The sequence below is a fragment of the Sciurus carolinensis genome, chromosome 9 (assembly GCF_902686445.1).
Source record: "Sciurus carolinensis chromosome 9, mSciCar1.2, whole genome shotgun sequence".
NCBI lineage: Eukaryota > Metazoa > Chordata > Mammalia > Rodentia > Sciuridae > Sciurus > Sciurus carolinensis.
In genome coordinates, this window is record NC_062221.1 from 27,418,415 (window position 1) to 27,435,111 (window position 16,697).

Here is a 16,697-nt window from a genome sequence, read left to right on the forward strand (position 1 = left end):
AGGTAGTCATTTCCATGACCCAGGCCTGGTTGAAGCAGGTAGGGCCCCTGAAGGCTGAAGAAAGTTGGGACTGTGATGACTCCTCCAGGGAGCCTTCCAGGACTGTGCTACCCACAGTCCCACCAAAGATGCCCTGATGGTGTGGCTGAAGGGACTGTAGTTTCCAGAAAATGCTCTTTAGGGGCACAAACCTGCTCCAGGGATTCTCCCCCACACCCAGCACCCATGAGCCAGTCCCAACTCTTCCTGTCAGTAGAGCTGGGCCTTTCCTCCACCTGAAGTATGGATTTCACTCAGAGTCCAGGTTGTTAGGCAAAGGTTGTGTTCTTAAAGTGCCTCTCAGCTCTCAACCTGCTCCAGGGAAGCATTTTACTGTTCCCCATCTCCACCAGCCCCACCTCTGAGCACATCGTGTGTGTGTGTGTGTGTGTGTGTGTGTGTGTGTGTGTGTGTGTTGACCTTTCCACTTGGCCAACATTCCTTTGTTTTCCTCAGCTCTTTCCGGTGGACAGACAGCTGTGGTAGGAGGAGCTGCCAGGAGAGTAGGTCCTCAGGAAATTTTCTCCTCATGCTCAGACATGGAGCTCAAAGAGACAAGGGAAAGTGAAGGCTTATCCAGGTCACCCAAGGCAGTCTGAGAAGGGTAGGTGAACTACAAGAAGGGAACTCCTCAGCAGAGCCCACTAACCCTAGTGTGCGGGTGCCTGTGGGGTGTGTCCCTGGGCATCTCTGCCAGATCAGTGTCGTCAGTCAGGCGTCTAGAGGGCAGGCTGAGCTTAGGCAGGCAAAGCTGGGTGATCCTGGGCAGATTGTTTTATCTCTCTGAGCCATATATAACCCAGGTCCTGGGTTTGCTGTCTCTGGGATCAGTTTGCTCTCTCTCTTGCCCTAGAGGTGACTAGGCTGGGTCTCCACAGCCCCTGTATTTCTTAACTAGGAGCCAGCCAGTGTCTGGTTGGGAGCTGTGGACTTTGGGGGAAATAGCACCCACTCCCATCGCCTTGATACCATCACCCCTTTTCTCTTCTGGGTCTCAGCAGGTACCTGGGGGTGCCTTGTGCGAGGAAGAGAAAGCCTGGTATGGGCATCCCTGCCCCCACCCTGGGTGAGGTGTTTTCGCCAGAATCGCAGCAGCTGTGGCTGGAGGCCTCTTCCCAGGAAGAGCAGAGCGCCTCTTCCAAGAACTCAGAGGAGGGCGGGAGGGGCGGGTGGAGGGGGAGTTAATTTTAAACCAAACAGCCTTCAACGCTTCTCAGGAACTGGTTGCTCAACGTGATCTGGCAGGTCCCAGGCGGGTAGGCGGGCCTGGTGCCAGCTCAGCGGTGGTGGGGGTGGAGGACACGCCCTAGAGGGGAGGCCCAGTGACCTTGAGGAAATTTGGGCCCTGTCCTTGCCCACTCACCAAGGCCTGTCACTCCCTGACCCCACTCACCCAGCCCAACTTGCTAGGGGGTATGGGGTGGGATGATTTATTCAGTTTTAAGCTGGCAAGGTGAAACTCTAACAGGATTAGTAATACAGGTATCATGTCCTTCCAAGGGCCCCAAGACTGAGTGTCTCATCTTCCTTCCTTGTTCAGAACCTGCCACGACTGTCCCCTGTACTGTCTCTCTGAAGGTTATCTGACGAAGGTTTATTCTGAGGCCAGGGTAAGTCCTGGGCCAATTCTCTATGGGATGGGAGGCTGGGTACCAGGCTAGTGGGGTGGGGAGGTGGAGAGTGAAGGGTGGAATATAGCAAGCTGGCAGAAGTTCTGGACCCGGGGAGCAAGCTTCCTTTACATAGAGAGAGACCTCATAGGCTTGATCTTCATGATGGACTGGGAGTCAAGGCACCTTCACTTCACTAACCTCTCCCCACCTCAGTGTGGCCACCTGCTCCTGACTGACAGCCTGGACCGACCTCCCCATGCCTGACCATGGAATGTCCTCCCTTTAAAGGCCTCCCACATGCCCCTCTGACTGCCCTATGAGACCTCCAGACAGCTTGGGAGGGTTGAGGCCTGGGTTCTAGGAAAGAATCCCAAGAAATGCTGCCAGGAGCTGTAGTTCTTGGAACCAGTACTGCAGGGTGAGGGGACGCTTCCTGGAACCTGCTGACCATTCCAGGGAGAAAGCTCAGAAGACAACCAGTGATCTGGGGTGGAGTGGTGGGGATAGTGTGCTGAGACTTCTGCTTGGGACCCTATCTCCAGGAAGCCCTTCCTGATTGCAAGTGCCTCCTTAGCCTCCCCCTTCCCAGTGCTGGGGGTGCTGGGCCATTTTAAGGGCCTTTCCAGGAAGACTCAGGTCTTTGGGGCCTCTGTGGTACTCAGTGTTCAGTCTGGAACACAGTGGAAAACCCAGTAATGGAAGTAGGTAGGAGAAAAAGACGGCATATGTGCCAGTAAGGGTCAGTGTGTGGGTGTGGGGACACAGGTGAAAGGGCATAATTGTATTGCCCAGGTTGGTGAGCAGCTGGAGGTTAGAGGGGCTAGGGGAGAGTAGGCAGGAAAGTAAGGTATGGACAGCAGTGCCAGGGCCTGCTCACTGATCCTCCTGTGCTAGTGGGCAGAGAGCCCCAAGTTCCAGTCTCTCTGTCAGGCCAATCTTGTCCCTTCCCTCAGATCTCTATCCCACAGGAGGGGGTAAAAGCTCCAGCTTCAGCACCAAAACCAAGCCACCCAGAGTCCTCCTGGTACCAGTATCCAGTTGTGCATCCTTGGGCACGCACCCATGCTGCTGGAGTCTTAGTTTCCCACCTGGAGGATGGAGGGAAGAGGCTGCAAGTAAGTGGGCACTGAGGCCAGGCTTGGCTCTGGGGAAGATTGTGAAGTGTGTGGCCCAGGTCTGGGATGGGTTGGGGTCCAGGCAGAATCCCAGGGTCAGCACTGTCAGAGAGGGGCCTTGAAACCTGGTTGAAGGGGCTGGAGTTGCAAGTCATGGTCAGCAAAAAGGGAAAGTAAGGGCCCCCTCTGTGAATAGGATACTCTGGAGCAACCTTTTAACTACTCAGGACCTGTTTGCCTTCAGAATGGAGAACATCACATGGTCAGAGCTAGATGGAGGCGTGAGCAGGGACTTGCTTCTCCATTCACATCCTCAAGTTACTCTTTGGCCCTCCCTGAGCACAGCTCCAAGCTTGATGTCCACCTACCTCCATGTCACAGAAAAGAGGGTGGCAGATCATTCTCCAGAAGTCGGTCCTGGGGCTGAAGGTTGGTTAAGTGTCCAGGAAGCAGTTGTGAGGTGGGGCTGTGACAGAGTTCCTCCGATCCATGTAGGAAGGCAGTGGAGACAGTGTAGGGACACAATTCATCACAGTGCTCAAACTTTGAAGCAGCTGGTTTTCTGAGGCTACGTGGACCAACTGGCAGAGGATGGGAATGCTTCATTCTCTGCCACTTAAGAGCCTCAGTTGTCTGATCTAGTCAAGATGGCCTTGGCCATAAAGAGCCTGATGGAAGAATTTAACCTAGGACCCACCCAACCTGAGTGGCAGAGCTGCTAGGTGGCATCTTCTAGGTTTTCAAGGAATGCCTGTGTCCAGCTACAGGTGGTTCCAAAGTCAGGTAAGCTTTGGAAAATCAGTTTCACCCTCTATAAAGTAGGGGCAATATTATAACTTACCTTATGATATCATCATAAGGAGTAAATTGTAGACTTGATTTTACTTCTCCTTGGGGTATTCTCTCTGAGTCATCCCACTCCTCCAGCTCTCCCTTCACCATGAGCCCAGGTAGACATGAGTCCCAAGGGCACTTCCTGTGTTTTCTATTGTAGTAAGAAGTACCTGTGGACACATTAGCTTTCTCTTCCCACTGGAGCACACACTCTGATGTTTGTGGTGCTCTGAAAAAAGGACAAATGAAGGTTCTCGTACCAGAATATAAATATTCTAAAAATCATAAATCAAATCAAACATAAACCGCTAATATGTTCTATCTTTCTATTCAACAAATAAACTTTCATAGCAATAAAAAAATCTGTACATTTATGGTTTTTATATATCTGAAAGTCAGCAAATATGAAAGATGATTGAACTTAATGATTACTACTCATGTCTAGGTGTTCAGTGATAGGCTTGAGGTATAACTGAATAGAGACATGCCTCATTCATAAAGTATTTCATATTTATTCTGTCAAACATTGTTCTCACCTTTATTCCAGTAAAATGATTGATCATGTTGTTATAATCAAGAGTTTCACCTAATTACTATTCTTTTGACAGTGATGATTTACAATATTAAAATAATGTATCATTGTCAAAAAGTTTAAAAATATAAATTAAGTAAAAAATATAAAAAAATAAAAGTATTTCCAATTGATTCCCCAAAGTTATGTTTAAATAATCAAAATTATCTAGTAAAAGTGAGATAAAATAAACTATACATTATAAGAAATGGACACCAAATTTTAAATTACAATGATTTAGGGCTGGGAATGTAGCTCAATGGCAGAGCACTTGTCCAGAATGTGCTCAACCCTGCATTCAATCCCCAGCGCTGTGAAAATAAACTAAAATAATTTTAAAATACATGAAATTATTTAAAAATAATTTTTCACTTAACTTTTCCATTTTTTTTCTTCTATTTTTTGGCAGTACTGAGGATTGAACACAGGACCTCATGCATGCTAGGCAAGTACTCTGTGTTGTGGTACATCTCCAGACCTGAAATTTTATTAAGTGATATTAAATGTTCTCATAGAAAGAAATCTTCTCAGTCCACAATCAAATTCCCCACGAAGGATAAAGTGGTGTCTGCTACACGGTCAGAAGCAACACAATCTGCTGCATTTCCCTGGGGTCTAAACAGTGTTACCATGAAGGGGATGTTTGGGTTTACCTCATACTGTGCCAGCCTGGAGTGTTCTGGTGATGGTGATGCTTATGTGTTCTTTAGTAAATTTAATGAAAACTGATCCTTTGTATATTTGTGATGCACTCTAAATCACAGGGCCCAGGAAGATTAGGAGAGAGTAGCAACAGACCAGGTACAATTCCAAAAAAATGATATTGGAACAATTTTGGGGAAAGGTCTGCCTCATACATGCCACCACTGTAAGTTCTTAGATGGATCAAATATTTAAATTAAAAGTGACCCTAAGCATCCTTTAGAGCTCCTTTAGAGTCATAGCAGTATGGGTTCTGGGTGAGGAAACCTCTTATTTTACATGACTTCCCTGAATTATTTCCAAGACAGGAGGAAGTAGAGTCATACCAGAAATCTATTAATGCCCATTTAATGTTGGAAGACTATTCGCTATGGTTGTTTCACATTTCTGTACACTTGCCAGTAGAGGCATCAGCTGTCCCTATTCCAAGCAAACTTTACAAGGTGATTACTATAAGGAAAGCCTTAGAAAATAGAGGTAATCTGTTCTATATTTCTGAACCAGGAGTCTTGCATCTTCTGCCAGCATCCTTAAGAATATATTAGGAAACTTTGTAGTACTTAAAAGGCAAATACAATCTCAGTCTTCAGAGTTCTTAACATAAAGGACAGAGGAAGTAAGAAGGGAAGGAAAGGAAGCCAGAGCAGGTGTGTTAATAAGTAGGGTCCCTCTCTAGGCAACCGAGACTCAATCTTCAGTTGTAAGATAGTAGAGAACACCTCAGGGTTGTCTCAACCAAGGGGTGAGGAAGCTGGGGCATACATCCATCAACTTTCCCACTTCATTGGCTTAGAACTGCTCCAGGGAGTTAGTTCCTTGGCACTTTTCTTTTGGTTACTTGCCAACCTGGCCTCTGCTTTAGACAAGGTTTTAGTTGATGGTTGCAACTGCTGTGTGGGAACTGAGTATAAGGGGACTGAACTGCTTGGACCCCACCAGACGGTAAGCACCATGTGAACAGGCCCTTGTCCAAATACTGTTCATTTCCAGTGCTGACACGGTGCTCAGCAGATGGTGATTAAAAAACATACAACCCATGGACAAGCTTAGAGCCTGTTTACTTGCTTCTCTTCTCCATTAGGCCATAGTTCCTTATGTACAGGGACTGTCAATTTTTCATATCAAGTATAGGCCTGGCAATCAGCAAATGTTCATTAAAGGTTTGTTGAATGAATGAAAGATGAGAATAAGTTTCCAAAATAAACAAAGAAAATTCTGAGTCATCCAGAACTAGACTACAACATCTTTAAATACATAAAGGCTACCCAAACAAAATCCATGGCAAGCACACTTGATAGGGAGGGGCCAGAGGCATTCCCATGGAAGTGAGAAGCAAGGCACAAATGCTCTAGTCATTACTATTTTTCAACATTACATTAAAGGTCTTAGCCAAACTATAAATAAGGAAAATAAATAAAAGCTATAAGTACTAGAAAAGAAAAGATAAAATTGTTAAGTATCAATATAGGAGATCCAAGAATGATGAATAACAAATCTATAATGGAAACCAAGGAGGTGAGCTGTTATAAGATAAACCCACACACATCAATGGCACCAGCAAGAACAAGTTAGGCCATCTTTCTGGATAACAAATAATAGATTTATTTAGTAATAATCATTATTATTATTTAGTAATATTATTATTATTATTATTTAGTAATAATCATTAGTAATAAATCTCTGTGCCTCTGACTGGCATGTGCTGAAATTCTTTTCTGTCACATAAGCCAAGAATCTGCTGATCCTGAGTCAGGGTCCCCCTTCTCTCTAGAAACTCCTTGGACCTTTCTTCAGAGACACTTCTCCTGTGACACTGAGTTTTGCCCTGCTACATGCCTTGAACCCACCAAATCTTTTCCAGCGCCCTAGGCCAGGTACACAGGTGAGTCCTGATGGCCTTGCCTGAATTAGCCCCTCAACTGGACACAAGCTGATTGTCCCGGTGTGCAGATTGACTCTGACCATTCCCTGAGATAGTAAAAAGCAGGGCAGCAGCAAGCTATATCCATGAGGTATGTTAATAAGTAGGGTCCTCTCTAGGGCCTGAAGCTCCAGTCAGAGGTTGGGGTAACGTGGAAGAAAGAGGCAGCAGCCAGATCAACCATGGGGCTCAGGGCCTTGTGGAATAAAAGCAGCCTTTCTTTCCCCCACCCAAAGCTAAGTGGAAGAAAAGAGCTCTAAGAGTGAGTAGAGAACTGTCTAGGGGCTCTAGTGAAAGAGTAACACTCACCAAGGCTAAGACCCCACTCTCACCCCACCAAAACCAGGCATAATTGAAGAGTATTCTGGGTACAGAGAAATGAGATCTCCACAGGATCATCCTTGCCTTAAGCACAGTGCTCAGGCCTAGGAGGGAAGGTACACAGGACCTTGTGGGGAATTGAGGTTGGAGGACAGGTGGTGACTGTGGGGGAGGCACTGTCCTTTTTCTAGCTCCAAGACCCAACCTCAGTGTGAATGGCAAAGTCTGAAGCTGGACTGGCCTGGGTGGCTCTAGTGGCCATTACCATAGTCTCGAAGATGCTCACCCCAAGCCTAGCGCTTTATAGGGTCAACTGTGGGAGTGAAGGGGACAGAGGCTGGAGGGAGGTTAGAAACAGGGGAAAGGTCCAGGTTGTCTGAGAGGATGGAAGCATTTGAGCAGAATAAGGAAGGCTGATTGTTTTAAAGGAAAGGAAAGGGGGAATTCCAGGCTGCCAGACCAGTCCAAGCAAAGGTAGGAAATTTTGGGAATTGTCATTAAATCTTAAGAAGATCCTACATTGTCCACAGTGGGGTTTCTAGGAGCATCACCAGCCTCATCTCCCAAGATTAGATGGAGTGTGGTCCTCAGGGTGTGCCAAGTTCCAGTTCAAAAGGTCAGGGAACTGAATAAGGTGCTCAGGTCTGGCTCATTCCCCTCCCAGACCTACCCCAAGTTGCTGTGTAACCCTGGGAAAGTCATGGGTTTCCCTCTGGGCTTCATCCTTCCTTTTTTTCCATGAAATGTGGGGGTATAATGCTTGAGTTTCCATGGGCTCCCAAGACTCAAAAACACTGACTGGGCCTCTGAGGCAGGGTGATCTCATGCATACACACACATGTGGCCCTGCCCTAGTTTCCAGAGCCTGGAGCTTCCCATCCTAGCAGAAAGGACCTTCATGGATACCTGTGATGATAAACATGGGTCCCATGTTAGCCACGCACATGCGCATGTACATGTGAGTGTCTATGAAGTGTGTGGGTCTCTGTGATGGTGCATGTGTGATGTGACCTTGCCTCCCCAGAGCCTAATACCTCTCATGACTCTTCATCCTGACAAAACCATCCCAAGGACCCAGTCACTCATTAGGAACCTGTCAGGAGTCTATGTCCATCCCACCTCCCTGGGGATGACTTATAGTTTGTGTTTAATAAATGACTGTGGGTCAACGATGGGGATGGAAGGGGAGACAGGACAAATGAAGGCTCAGTTACCCCGTCCCTAAACTTGGGGAGGTGGCCTGAGCCCTCAACAACCCAAGACCCCTCACAAAGGATATTGGTAAGAAAGGACAGCTTGTCCCAGATGCTGTTGTCCTCACCTGACCCTGAATTCTGCCCCACTCTGGTAGCCCAAGGGAGGCTGAGGTACAGGGCTCTTAGCTATGACTCAGCGGAAGGAAGACAGAAATGGGGGGTGGCAGGGTGATGCTGGGGCCCTAAAGGGTTTTACTTCTCATTTTTCTTTCCAAAGCACAGCCGGTTCTCAGAAATGAAGGTACCCAGAACCAGAGAAACTCCAGGTTTTCAAGGGCATCGGGTTCCCCAATCTTTCCACCTCAGAGGCACCATCAAGGGCCTGGGGAAGTCCCAAGCCCATGTCTCTTGCCTGGGGCTCTCATCCCTGCGCCAGAACAGGGATCAAGTGTGGGGGCCAGGTGGGAGCTGTGGCCTAGATTCACTTGCTATGACAGATGCTGGATTAGAGGAGGTACTGGGAACTTCCAGGCCCTGTGGGTAGCTGAAGCAGTCAGGGCAGGCTTCAAGGAGGGAGTAGTCACGTGGCTACATTAGAGTGGCCTGGATGCCCCGCCCCATAAGTTCCTTCTTTCACTTTCCTTTTTTTTTTTTTTCTTTCTCTTTTTCTTTCTTTCATATTTGTAACTACTGAAAACCCAATTTTATTTTGCTTTTATATTTTGGTACTAGGGATTGAACCTAGGGGTGCTTATCACTGAGCTACATCCCTGCTTTTTTACTTTTTATTTTGACATAGGGTATTATTAAATTCCTGAGAGTCTCACTGAGTTGCTGAGGCTGATCTTGAACTTGTGAGACTCTTGCCTCCCAAGTCACTGGGATTACTGGTGTGTGGCAACATGCCCAGCTTAAAACAAAACAATTTTAAAAATCACACACAGAACTCTGATGGGTACAGCACCAAATTATCAGACATTAGAATCTTCCTCTTGTGTTCAGGAACAGAGTTTGTGTTGAGTTTGAAATAAGAATTCTCCTACTGTCCCTTTCAATCAAAGAGACTGCCAGGTGGTCTGCAGAGCACTGCTGTTTGTAACAATTTATCTGTGAGTTGGGTCCCTTAGTCCTTCAAACACTGAAAGAAGCTGGATGCTTAGGTTAATGTAAGATTGCAACTCCCATCCCAGCCCCCACTTCAAACATTTGTGTTCATTGCTATTTGCCTTGATGATTTTGTGCTGAGAAAGAATTTCAACTTGTAAAATACATTTATACTATTAAGATGCTGCTTTTATCTTTTTAAAAACATATTTGAGTTCCCCACAAAACTTGGTTTGAAGGAATAAGCTCCACAGCTCTAGGGGGCTGAGGCAGGAGGGTTGGGCAGAATGAGGAAGAGGCTGTGGATTTCAGTGCACACAGAGAAAGCAGGGATCTACGGTTAGTTCTTGAGCTGTGAGTACCTGCAGAAGGGTTTTTAGGCACATCCACTCAGTGCCTCCTCTCTGAACCTCCCAGGCCTAGGAACCTGAAATGTTCCCCCAACATGGCAAAACTGAGATGGGGATTTGCCTTCTTTACTCACTTGCTAGTTGAGAATCAGTGTCTGGATGTATGTGAGTCCCACCCTATATCCAGAGTATATTGAGTCTCATTTCAATAACAGCCACCTTTGCTGTCCTTTCCTCCCCCACACCCAGGGATTGTTATTTGGCCCCTCTGCTGTGGGGTATGAGAGTTAGGCACCCAGAAGGAAGCTCATCTCATGTCTGGTGCCTTCTCTTTGGTTTGCCATTTTTCTCTTTGTCCCAGAAGTCCTTGTCGGCCCTTGGGGCACCCTAACGAGTTGCTAGGCTCCTCTGAGAGTAGAGGCCCAGGGCTGCAAATGGCCTCTGTGACCTGCTCACTCCCCTTCTGTCTAGATGTTAGAGGACTAGGTTCAAACCCCAGCATGGTCATTTGCTGGCTATGTGATCTTGGACAGGTTAAACTTCACTCTATGTTTCTAGTGAGACAAAGAAGGCATCTTTGATGGAAGAATTTATGACAACAGGTTTGTGGCATCAGCATTGCTTATATATGGCAGATGCACTGTTACTGTTGTTACTGTTACTCAGTTCTGGGAGGATGGTCTTTCCAAATCTATTTAAAGGGCTGCCTTTGGGCTGTGATCCAACATGGTCACATCTGGATCTACGGATGTCCAATACTGCCTCTGAGGTGTTCTGAGGGCATCCAATACTCTCAATTTCACTGTCCCCATCACCCCAGTCTCCAGCTCAGGGTACTCCTAGGTCCCACTAAGATCCCTGGGCCCCACTATGGTCTTTGTCACCCTTTACCCCACATCCAACCCCCAATAGTTGTGAGCCAGTTGTTCCTAAATGCCTGATGCCACCACTATTACCCTTAGCCACCTCCAGATCCTAGAGAGTTGTAGTCTGCTGCCCCAGATCCCTCCTCCTGGCTGAGGGAGAAAGCATCCTCAATGCCTAGCTGATCCTGTAACTCAGCTCAAAAGCTTTGCTTTTAAGCCCTGTGGTCCCCAGAAATGCATTCAGGGCTTAACCAAAGACCCAACTCCACTACCTTGCCCCTATACAACGCTGCCCATATGACTTCAATCTGCCAGGCTTTTGCTCAGAGTATCCCCACTGCCTGGTAGATCCTTGTCCTGGGTCCTCCCCACCTCAAGCCTGATGTGATTACCAAGGTCTTAGACCCAGGATCACAGATTGTATCACAATCCCAGCTCAGCCAGCATGTAAGTAATCCTTTAGCATTCTCATCTTCAGTTTCCTTGTCTGTCAAATGAGAGGGTTCACAGCCTCTACCTTATAGGATGTCATGAGGATTAATATAATCCCATCATGGCTCAAGGTACACCAGTAGAATTCCATATTTTATAGTCCTTCTACATGGTATCAGCTCCCTGGAATCTGGCACATAGTAGGGCTTGGGAGACTAAGGTCCTAGTCCTACACTGCATGTGTCTCAGGAAAGACGCCCATTAGGCTACTGCTGGGTTTTTAAAAAACCCTCTGTTAACAAACCTGGCATCCCTTATTCCTGCCCCAAGGGGCCACAGGGTCAGATGGACCCCAATACTAAACTCTACAGGGGACAGCCCAGGACCTACCAATGCCAGTCTTCTTGTCTCTGACAGTCATATCAGCACCGATAGAAGCATCATCCTCCCTTCTAGTCTGGCTGTGAAACCTGACCCATGACCACACACTGAGCCTCAATGGTGTCTTCAACTGCAACACAGGGATGATTAAAAACCCCTGTCTACTGGTTCATGAGATTAAAGCTAATGAATTCAAAGTAGCTGCTTGGGGCCCAGTGCCTGGAAGGAGCTCAGAGGCAAGGAGGTGAAGGTAGTTAGGGGGCTGCCTGGGTCCTTCTCCCAACTGCAGAGTCTGAGGCCAAGAAAGCTCAGACAGTGCAAGTTCAGGGTTTGTTTTGCACACTCAGGGACCTCAGCCTCAAACTGACTTCCAGGAAGGGCAGAGGGGACTCTTCTGGCAAGTAGGACTGTTCCTAGAAAGCAAGGAAGGATGGGGGTCTTCAGATGATGGAGGGATGGCTGTTGCCTGGGAGTCCAAAAAGAAACCTGGGCTTAGGCCCCAGCACTGACTCTGCCTGCTGAGCCTTAATTTCCTCATCTGTAGTACCAGGTTCTCTGCAGGTGCTTCAAGCCCCAATAATCTATCTGCTCCCTAGGCTCAGAGGATAGGATAATCTGACCTCTCCATTCGCCTAGACACATGCCCCAGAAGAATGCAGAACTGGTAGAGTGGTAGGCAATAAGATGGTATCCCCTGCTCTCAGAATCCCTGGAGGAGACCCCAGTCCCTGGGAAGGGGCCATCTGGCATGCCTGCTTCCCATGGGGCAGGGTACCCTAACTGTCTCAGCTGAGTCCAAGTGGTGGTCAGCCCAGTTTCAGGGCTCCCAGTGAGGCTGAGGTAGGCTCCCCCTGCCTTCACCATTCTGTGAACCAAAAAATTCATCCTTCAGGGTTGCTGAGGAGGTATCTGGAAGAAAAGGGATACCTAGAATGTGAAGCTCTTACATATCTGATTCCTGGTTATGAGGCTAAAAGTTCTTCTAGAAACCTCAAGAGGGCTCTGGGGGCCAGGACTGAGGAGTGCACAGCTTGTGCCCTCAGAGAGCTGCCCACTCATTATGTGTGGGGATTCCTCCTCTTCTCATAACTGCCTGGGCTTCAGGTGTGACCCAGGGGCTACAATTGATCTAATGTGGCTGACATCAGCCCATAACACGGCCCAGAGGACTATATGGGCCAGTATTCGTGGATTTAGGAGCTATATGGAGAGACATAGGAGCACCATTTAATTAATTGGTCACAGGATCTTGAAAATGATAGGGGCTGAGAACACTGTATTAGAAGTCAGGGGGCAAGTACGACACGACCTCTGGTAAAACTATTCCCTCTTTGGAAAGGAGAAAAGGGATTAGAGATGTGTCTTATTATAATCTACCCCTTCCAGTACAATCTGGCCTTCTTACTTCATCTAAATCATATTCAGAAGACTTGGGACCAAGTTGGCTCTTAATCCCAGGTGTCTGGTCCTGCCCAAGCCTTTGGTTGGAGTTGAGCACTACCTGGTAGCTGTGAGGGGTTCAGCCTTCCACCACTAACATGGAGGGCTCAAGTCATTTGCTTGGTCAGCAGCTGCTATGTTTATTTCACAAGTATGGTACCTGAAACCCAGGGTGTGGGTCCCTGCTCATACTCAAAGGGTGCTGGGCTAGTCACACAACTCCATGAAGGACCAGGACTAGGCTTGGATCCAATCTCCAAGGTCCTCTCTGAAGGCCTGGATGATACCTATGCTACTAGAGATGGGCTATGAAGGACAGACTTACACTCTCTCCCTGGTCCCATTCCCATTCCTTACCCACTCCCAGTGACAGGCCAGTCTCTCTGGGGCCCATCTTGGTGAGTCTTCTAGTCCTCTCACTCTGAGAAAGGGCCAGTTCCCGCCAAATATGGTAAGACATGGGAGTAGGGCCTTAAGAAATTCAGGATGGCAGGTTGAGGAGGGTCTTCCACCCTGGCCAGACTGCCTCTCAAAGGACAGGTGTTCAAGACAATGCCTCATGCTTCCCAAAACTCTTCCAGCTTCTGCCCCTTTCCAAAATTCAATTCCAAACCAATTCCATTTTTAAGTGTTATAGCAGTGCTCTACTTCAGGCACCAAAAATCTGTGTTTCTTATGGTTGCTGCAACAAATTCCCACAGATTTAGTGACTGAAAACAACACAAATTCAGCCGAGTGCAGTGGCACACACTTGTAAGCCCAGCTACTTGGGAGGCTGAGGTAGGAGGATCACAAGTTTAAGGCCAGCCCCAGCAACTGAGTAAGACCCTGTCTCAAAATTAAAAATAATTTTTGAAAAGGGTTGGGGATGTAGTTCAGTGATAGAGAGCACCCCTGAGTTCAATCCCTGATACTGCGCAAACAAAAAAACAAACAACAACAACAACAAAAACCTTACATAATTACTACCTTTCATTTCTAGAGGTTAGAAGTCCAAATTCAGTTTCACTGGGCTTAAAATCACGCATCACAGAACTGCATTCTTTCCTAGGGCTCTAAGGGAGGAAGTCTGCATTCCTTGACTCATGGCCCCTTCCTCTAGCAATTGCATCACTTTGACCTCTACTTTCATTGTCACATCTTCTCCTGTAGATATTCCTGCCTCCTTCATATAAAGAAGACCCTTATAATTACACTGAGTTTACCTGAACAATCCAGGAAAATCTTTCAATTTAAGATCCTTAATTACATCTGCAAAGTTCCTTTATCACATAAAATCCTCCAGCTTTGGAGGATTAGGACATAGGCATCTTTGGGGGCCATTATTCTGACAGGAGGGCAGGGTTGCTTTGCCAGTTCCAATACAGTGTAGGACTCTTGTCCATGGCAGAAGGGTCTTGAAGGAGGATCAGGCTACTGTCTTAGCTACCACCCTGGCTCGGGGCTGCCTGGGCCAAGAGCTCCAGGAAACTTGGCACCTGACCCTGCTGCCGCCAAGGACAGCCTGTTCTCCTGGCGTGGCTGTCGTGCAGGGATCAGGTGCACTTGAGCCCTCAAAGTGGCCATGGCTCAACTTGAACAGCTGCCTAGTTTGGGCAGGAGGCCAGGCCCTCATAGCTTCCTCTCTGCTGACCGAAATACGTGAGAGCTACCATCAGGTCAGACATGGCCAAATGAGAAGTTCCAGCCCTATTCTAGAAAATGTACACACTTTCAGCTTATTGGTGGACATTTACTGAACGTGAGTATGCCAGAGTCACAGGAGGCCCCAGGGAAATGAGCAAGACAGGCAGGTTTCCAAATTTATGGGACAGAATGTCATTGGCGCCAGCAAAGATATGGGGTAGGGGTAGGCGGGAAAAACACAGAGGTCAGGGCAGGTGTCCCAGAGGAGGCAGCATTTGTGTTGGAGCTTGGAGGGTGAGGCTTAGACTAGCAGTGGTAAGCAAGGGCATTCTGATGAAAGCACTAATGGAACAAAGGAATGGTGTGTTTAGAGAGTGGAGGGTACTACAAGGAGGCTGAGGTCTAGGGCAGCAGTAAAAAGAATCTAAAGGCAGAAGGAAAGAAAAGGCATGCAGGTTGCAGAAATTAAATAGGTTCCCACCTTAGGCCAGCAGGTCTCAAACTTGTCAGTAGTCAAACCCTTTGTTCACTTACTCAGCACCTATGAAGCCAGAAAGGGGTTCCCAGGGCCTTTCCCACAGCTGTCCTCCCCGACTGCTTCAGACCCAGATTCTACAAGGCACAAAGACCACCTCTACCTAGGTAATAGGATTTGGGAGATGGTGTCTGTCCTTTTGTCCGCAGACAATCAATAGAGATCGGGAGCAAGTGATGGACCAGGGTTCAAATGGGAGGGGGGAGCAGGAAAGGGTGTATTTCTTGCAGTTAGGGGTTTGGTGGCACAGTTCAATAAAGCAGCACATTTCAATAAGCCCCATGAAGAAACTCAAGGGCAGCTTGGGAAAGCATCATACTGTGAGATAAGACCATAGTTGTCAGAGGAAAAGGTGGACTTGCTCTCAGAGTACCTTGAACAGGGACTCCTACATCTGCTGCCCAGGTTCTGGGCTCTGGCTTAAGGAGGCTGGGTGAGCAGCAGGGACATCCCTCAAGACCTCAGGGGTCTGCAGAGTCTGGACTGTACCATCTGATCCATATGTTCTAGCCTTAAGGTCTCCACTAGCAAAGGTGGCTCAAGAGACGTCTCTGGTTTTAGCATCAGGACTAAGGGTGGGGTGGGTGGGGGTGGAGGACAGGGTAGGTGAGCCTGGTTTGCTCTAAGTAGAAGCCACTAGCTGCCCTGGCCTGGGCCTTAGGGCTCTCTGGCCCTGGTGAGGAGGGACTAAGGGGAGATGTGGGCTGCCAGCCTCTCAGTGGCTCCATCTCCAGAGGGTGGAGAGAAGCAATGAGTCCAGGACTAAAATACCTGCTATCCCTCCCTTCCAGACTGTTTTGTCTGTGCCTGCCTTACATTGGTGCTGAGCATGAGGAGGGCACAGGGCCCTCCCTTCTGGTGTCTGTCCTTTGTCTGCAGATAATCAAAATACACATAATGTGCCAAGAAAGGTGCAGCTCATGGGCTTCTCACAACATCTTATAAAATAAAGCACTCTGGTCCCATTTTGCTGGGCCTGGAAGCCAAGGATGAATAAGGTGAAGTCATCTGCCCAAGGTCTCATCCTGGTGAGAGGCAGACTGCAGAATCTGAATCCAGGCTGATATGTCTTCCACATCACAGCTCCATATTCATATCCATATCAAGCCAGTGGGTACAGGCTTAAGGCCCTACTTTGCCAATTCTCTTGGCTTAGACCTTTTTCCCAGTGGAATCAAGTCCCACATTTTTCTGGGAAGGAAGCTGTCCCCAGGGTGGTTTCTGCTCCAATGACCCCAGCTGCCCCTACACTGTCATTCTCCATCATTACACTCTCTTGGGTGCCATACCTACATGCTCACCAAGGCCCTTCCTTAGTCATGGGCCTGAGGCCAGCAGGGTAAGACTGTTATGGAGGTCAGCACTAGCAGAGGTGTAGCCCAAGATGGGGGTCAAGGGTGTACCAGATAGCTAGGAGGTTAGGGTAGCTGCCCTGAAATGCTGCTAAAGAGCCAAAGAGCACAGGTGGAGCAAAGAAAGGGAAATACAAGAAAGGGATTTTGGAAGGCAAGGGGGATCAGGAAATAAGAAGCCTAGTTCTGGTTGTGTCCCATCCTGTCTTTCCAGGTTCCTTCTGGAGCAGCAAAAGTCCCTGGCTCCTCCTCAAAGGAGGCCCAGGTCAGGTCAGGGTTGGGTAAAGAACAGAATACCA

General features: G+C 47.9%; 1 protein-coding gene across 7 annotated transcripts; it reads left to right on the plus strand.

The window, feature by feature from the left end:
* Window positions 1-509: 509 nt before the first annotated feature.
* Window positions 510-8,942, plus strand: LOC124993079 (uncharacterized). Of its 7 annotated transcripts, none has more exons than XM_047564644.1 (5): window positions 1,408-1,492; window positions 1,580-1,649; window positions 2,606-2,767; window positions 6,646-6,758; window positions 7,649-8,942. In XM_047564644.1, exons 1-5 carry the CDS (start codon window positions 1,455-1,457, stop codon window positions 7,656-7,658), a joined length of 393 nt encoding a protein of 130 aa, XP_047420600.1. In that variant the 5' UTR covers window positions 1,408-1,454; the 3' UTR covers window positions 7,659-8,942. The 7 variants fall into 7 exon arrangements, 5 of the variants coding, with proteins under 5 accessions (XP_047420600.1, XP_047420601.1, XP_047420602.1 ...); XM_047564645.1 differs by lacking the exons at window positions 6,646-6,758; window positions 7,649-8,942 and adding exons at window positions 3,458-3,550; window positions 4,582-4,892; XR_007110242.1 differs by lacking the exons at window positions 1,408-1,492; window positions 6,646-6,758; window positions 7,649-8,942 and adding exons at window positions 510-643; window positions 4,582-4,892.
* The last annotated feature ends 7,755 nt before the right edge of the window (window positions 8,943-16,697 follow it).

What these genes read in the sequence shown, in the direction of transcription:
- LOC124993079 (XM_047564642.1), top strand. Translation starts at nt 1,455, where the DNA reads ATGGGGTGGGATGATTTATTCAGTTTTAAGCTGGCAAG. An exon ending in TTCAGTTTTAAGCTGGCAAG is followed by an intron (nt 1,493 to 1,579) that starts GTGAAACTCTAA and finishes TTCCTTGTTCAG; the next exon opens with AACCTGCCACGACTGTCCCC. An exon ending in AGGTTTATTCTGAGGCCAGG is followed by an intron (nt 1,650 to 2,605) that starts GTAAGTCCTGGG and finishes CCCTTCCCTCAG; the next exon opens with ATCTCTATCCCACAGGAGGG.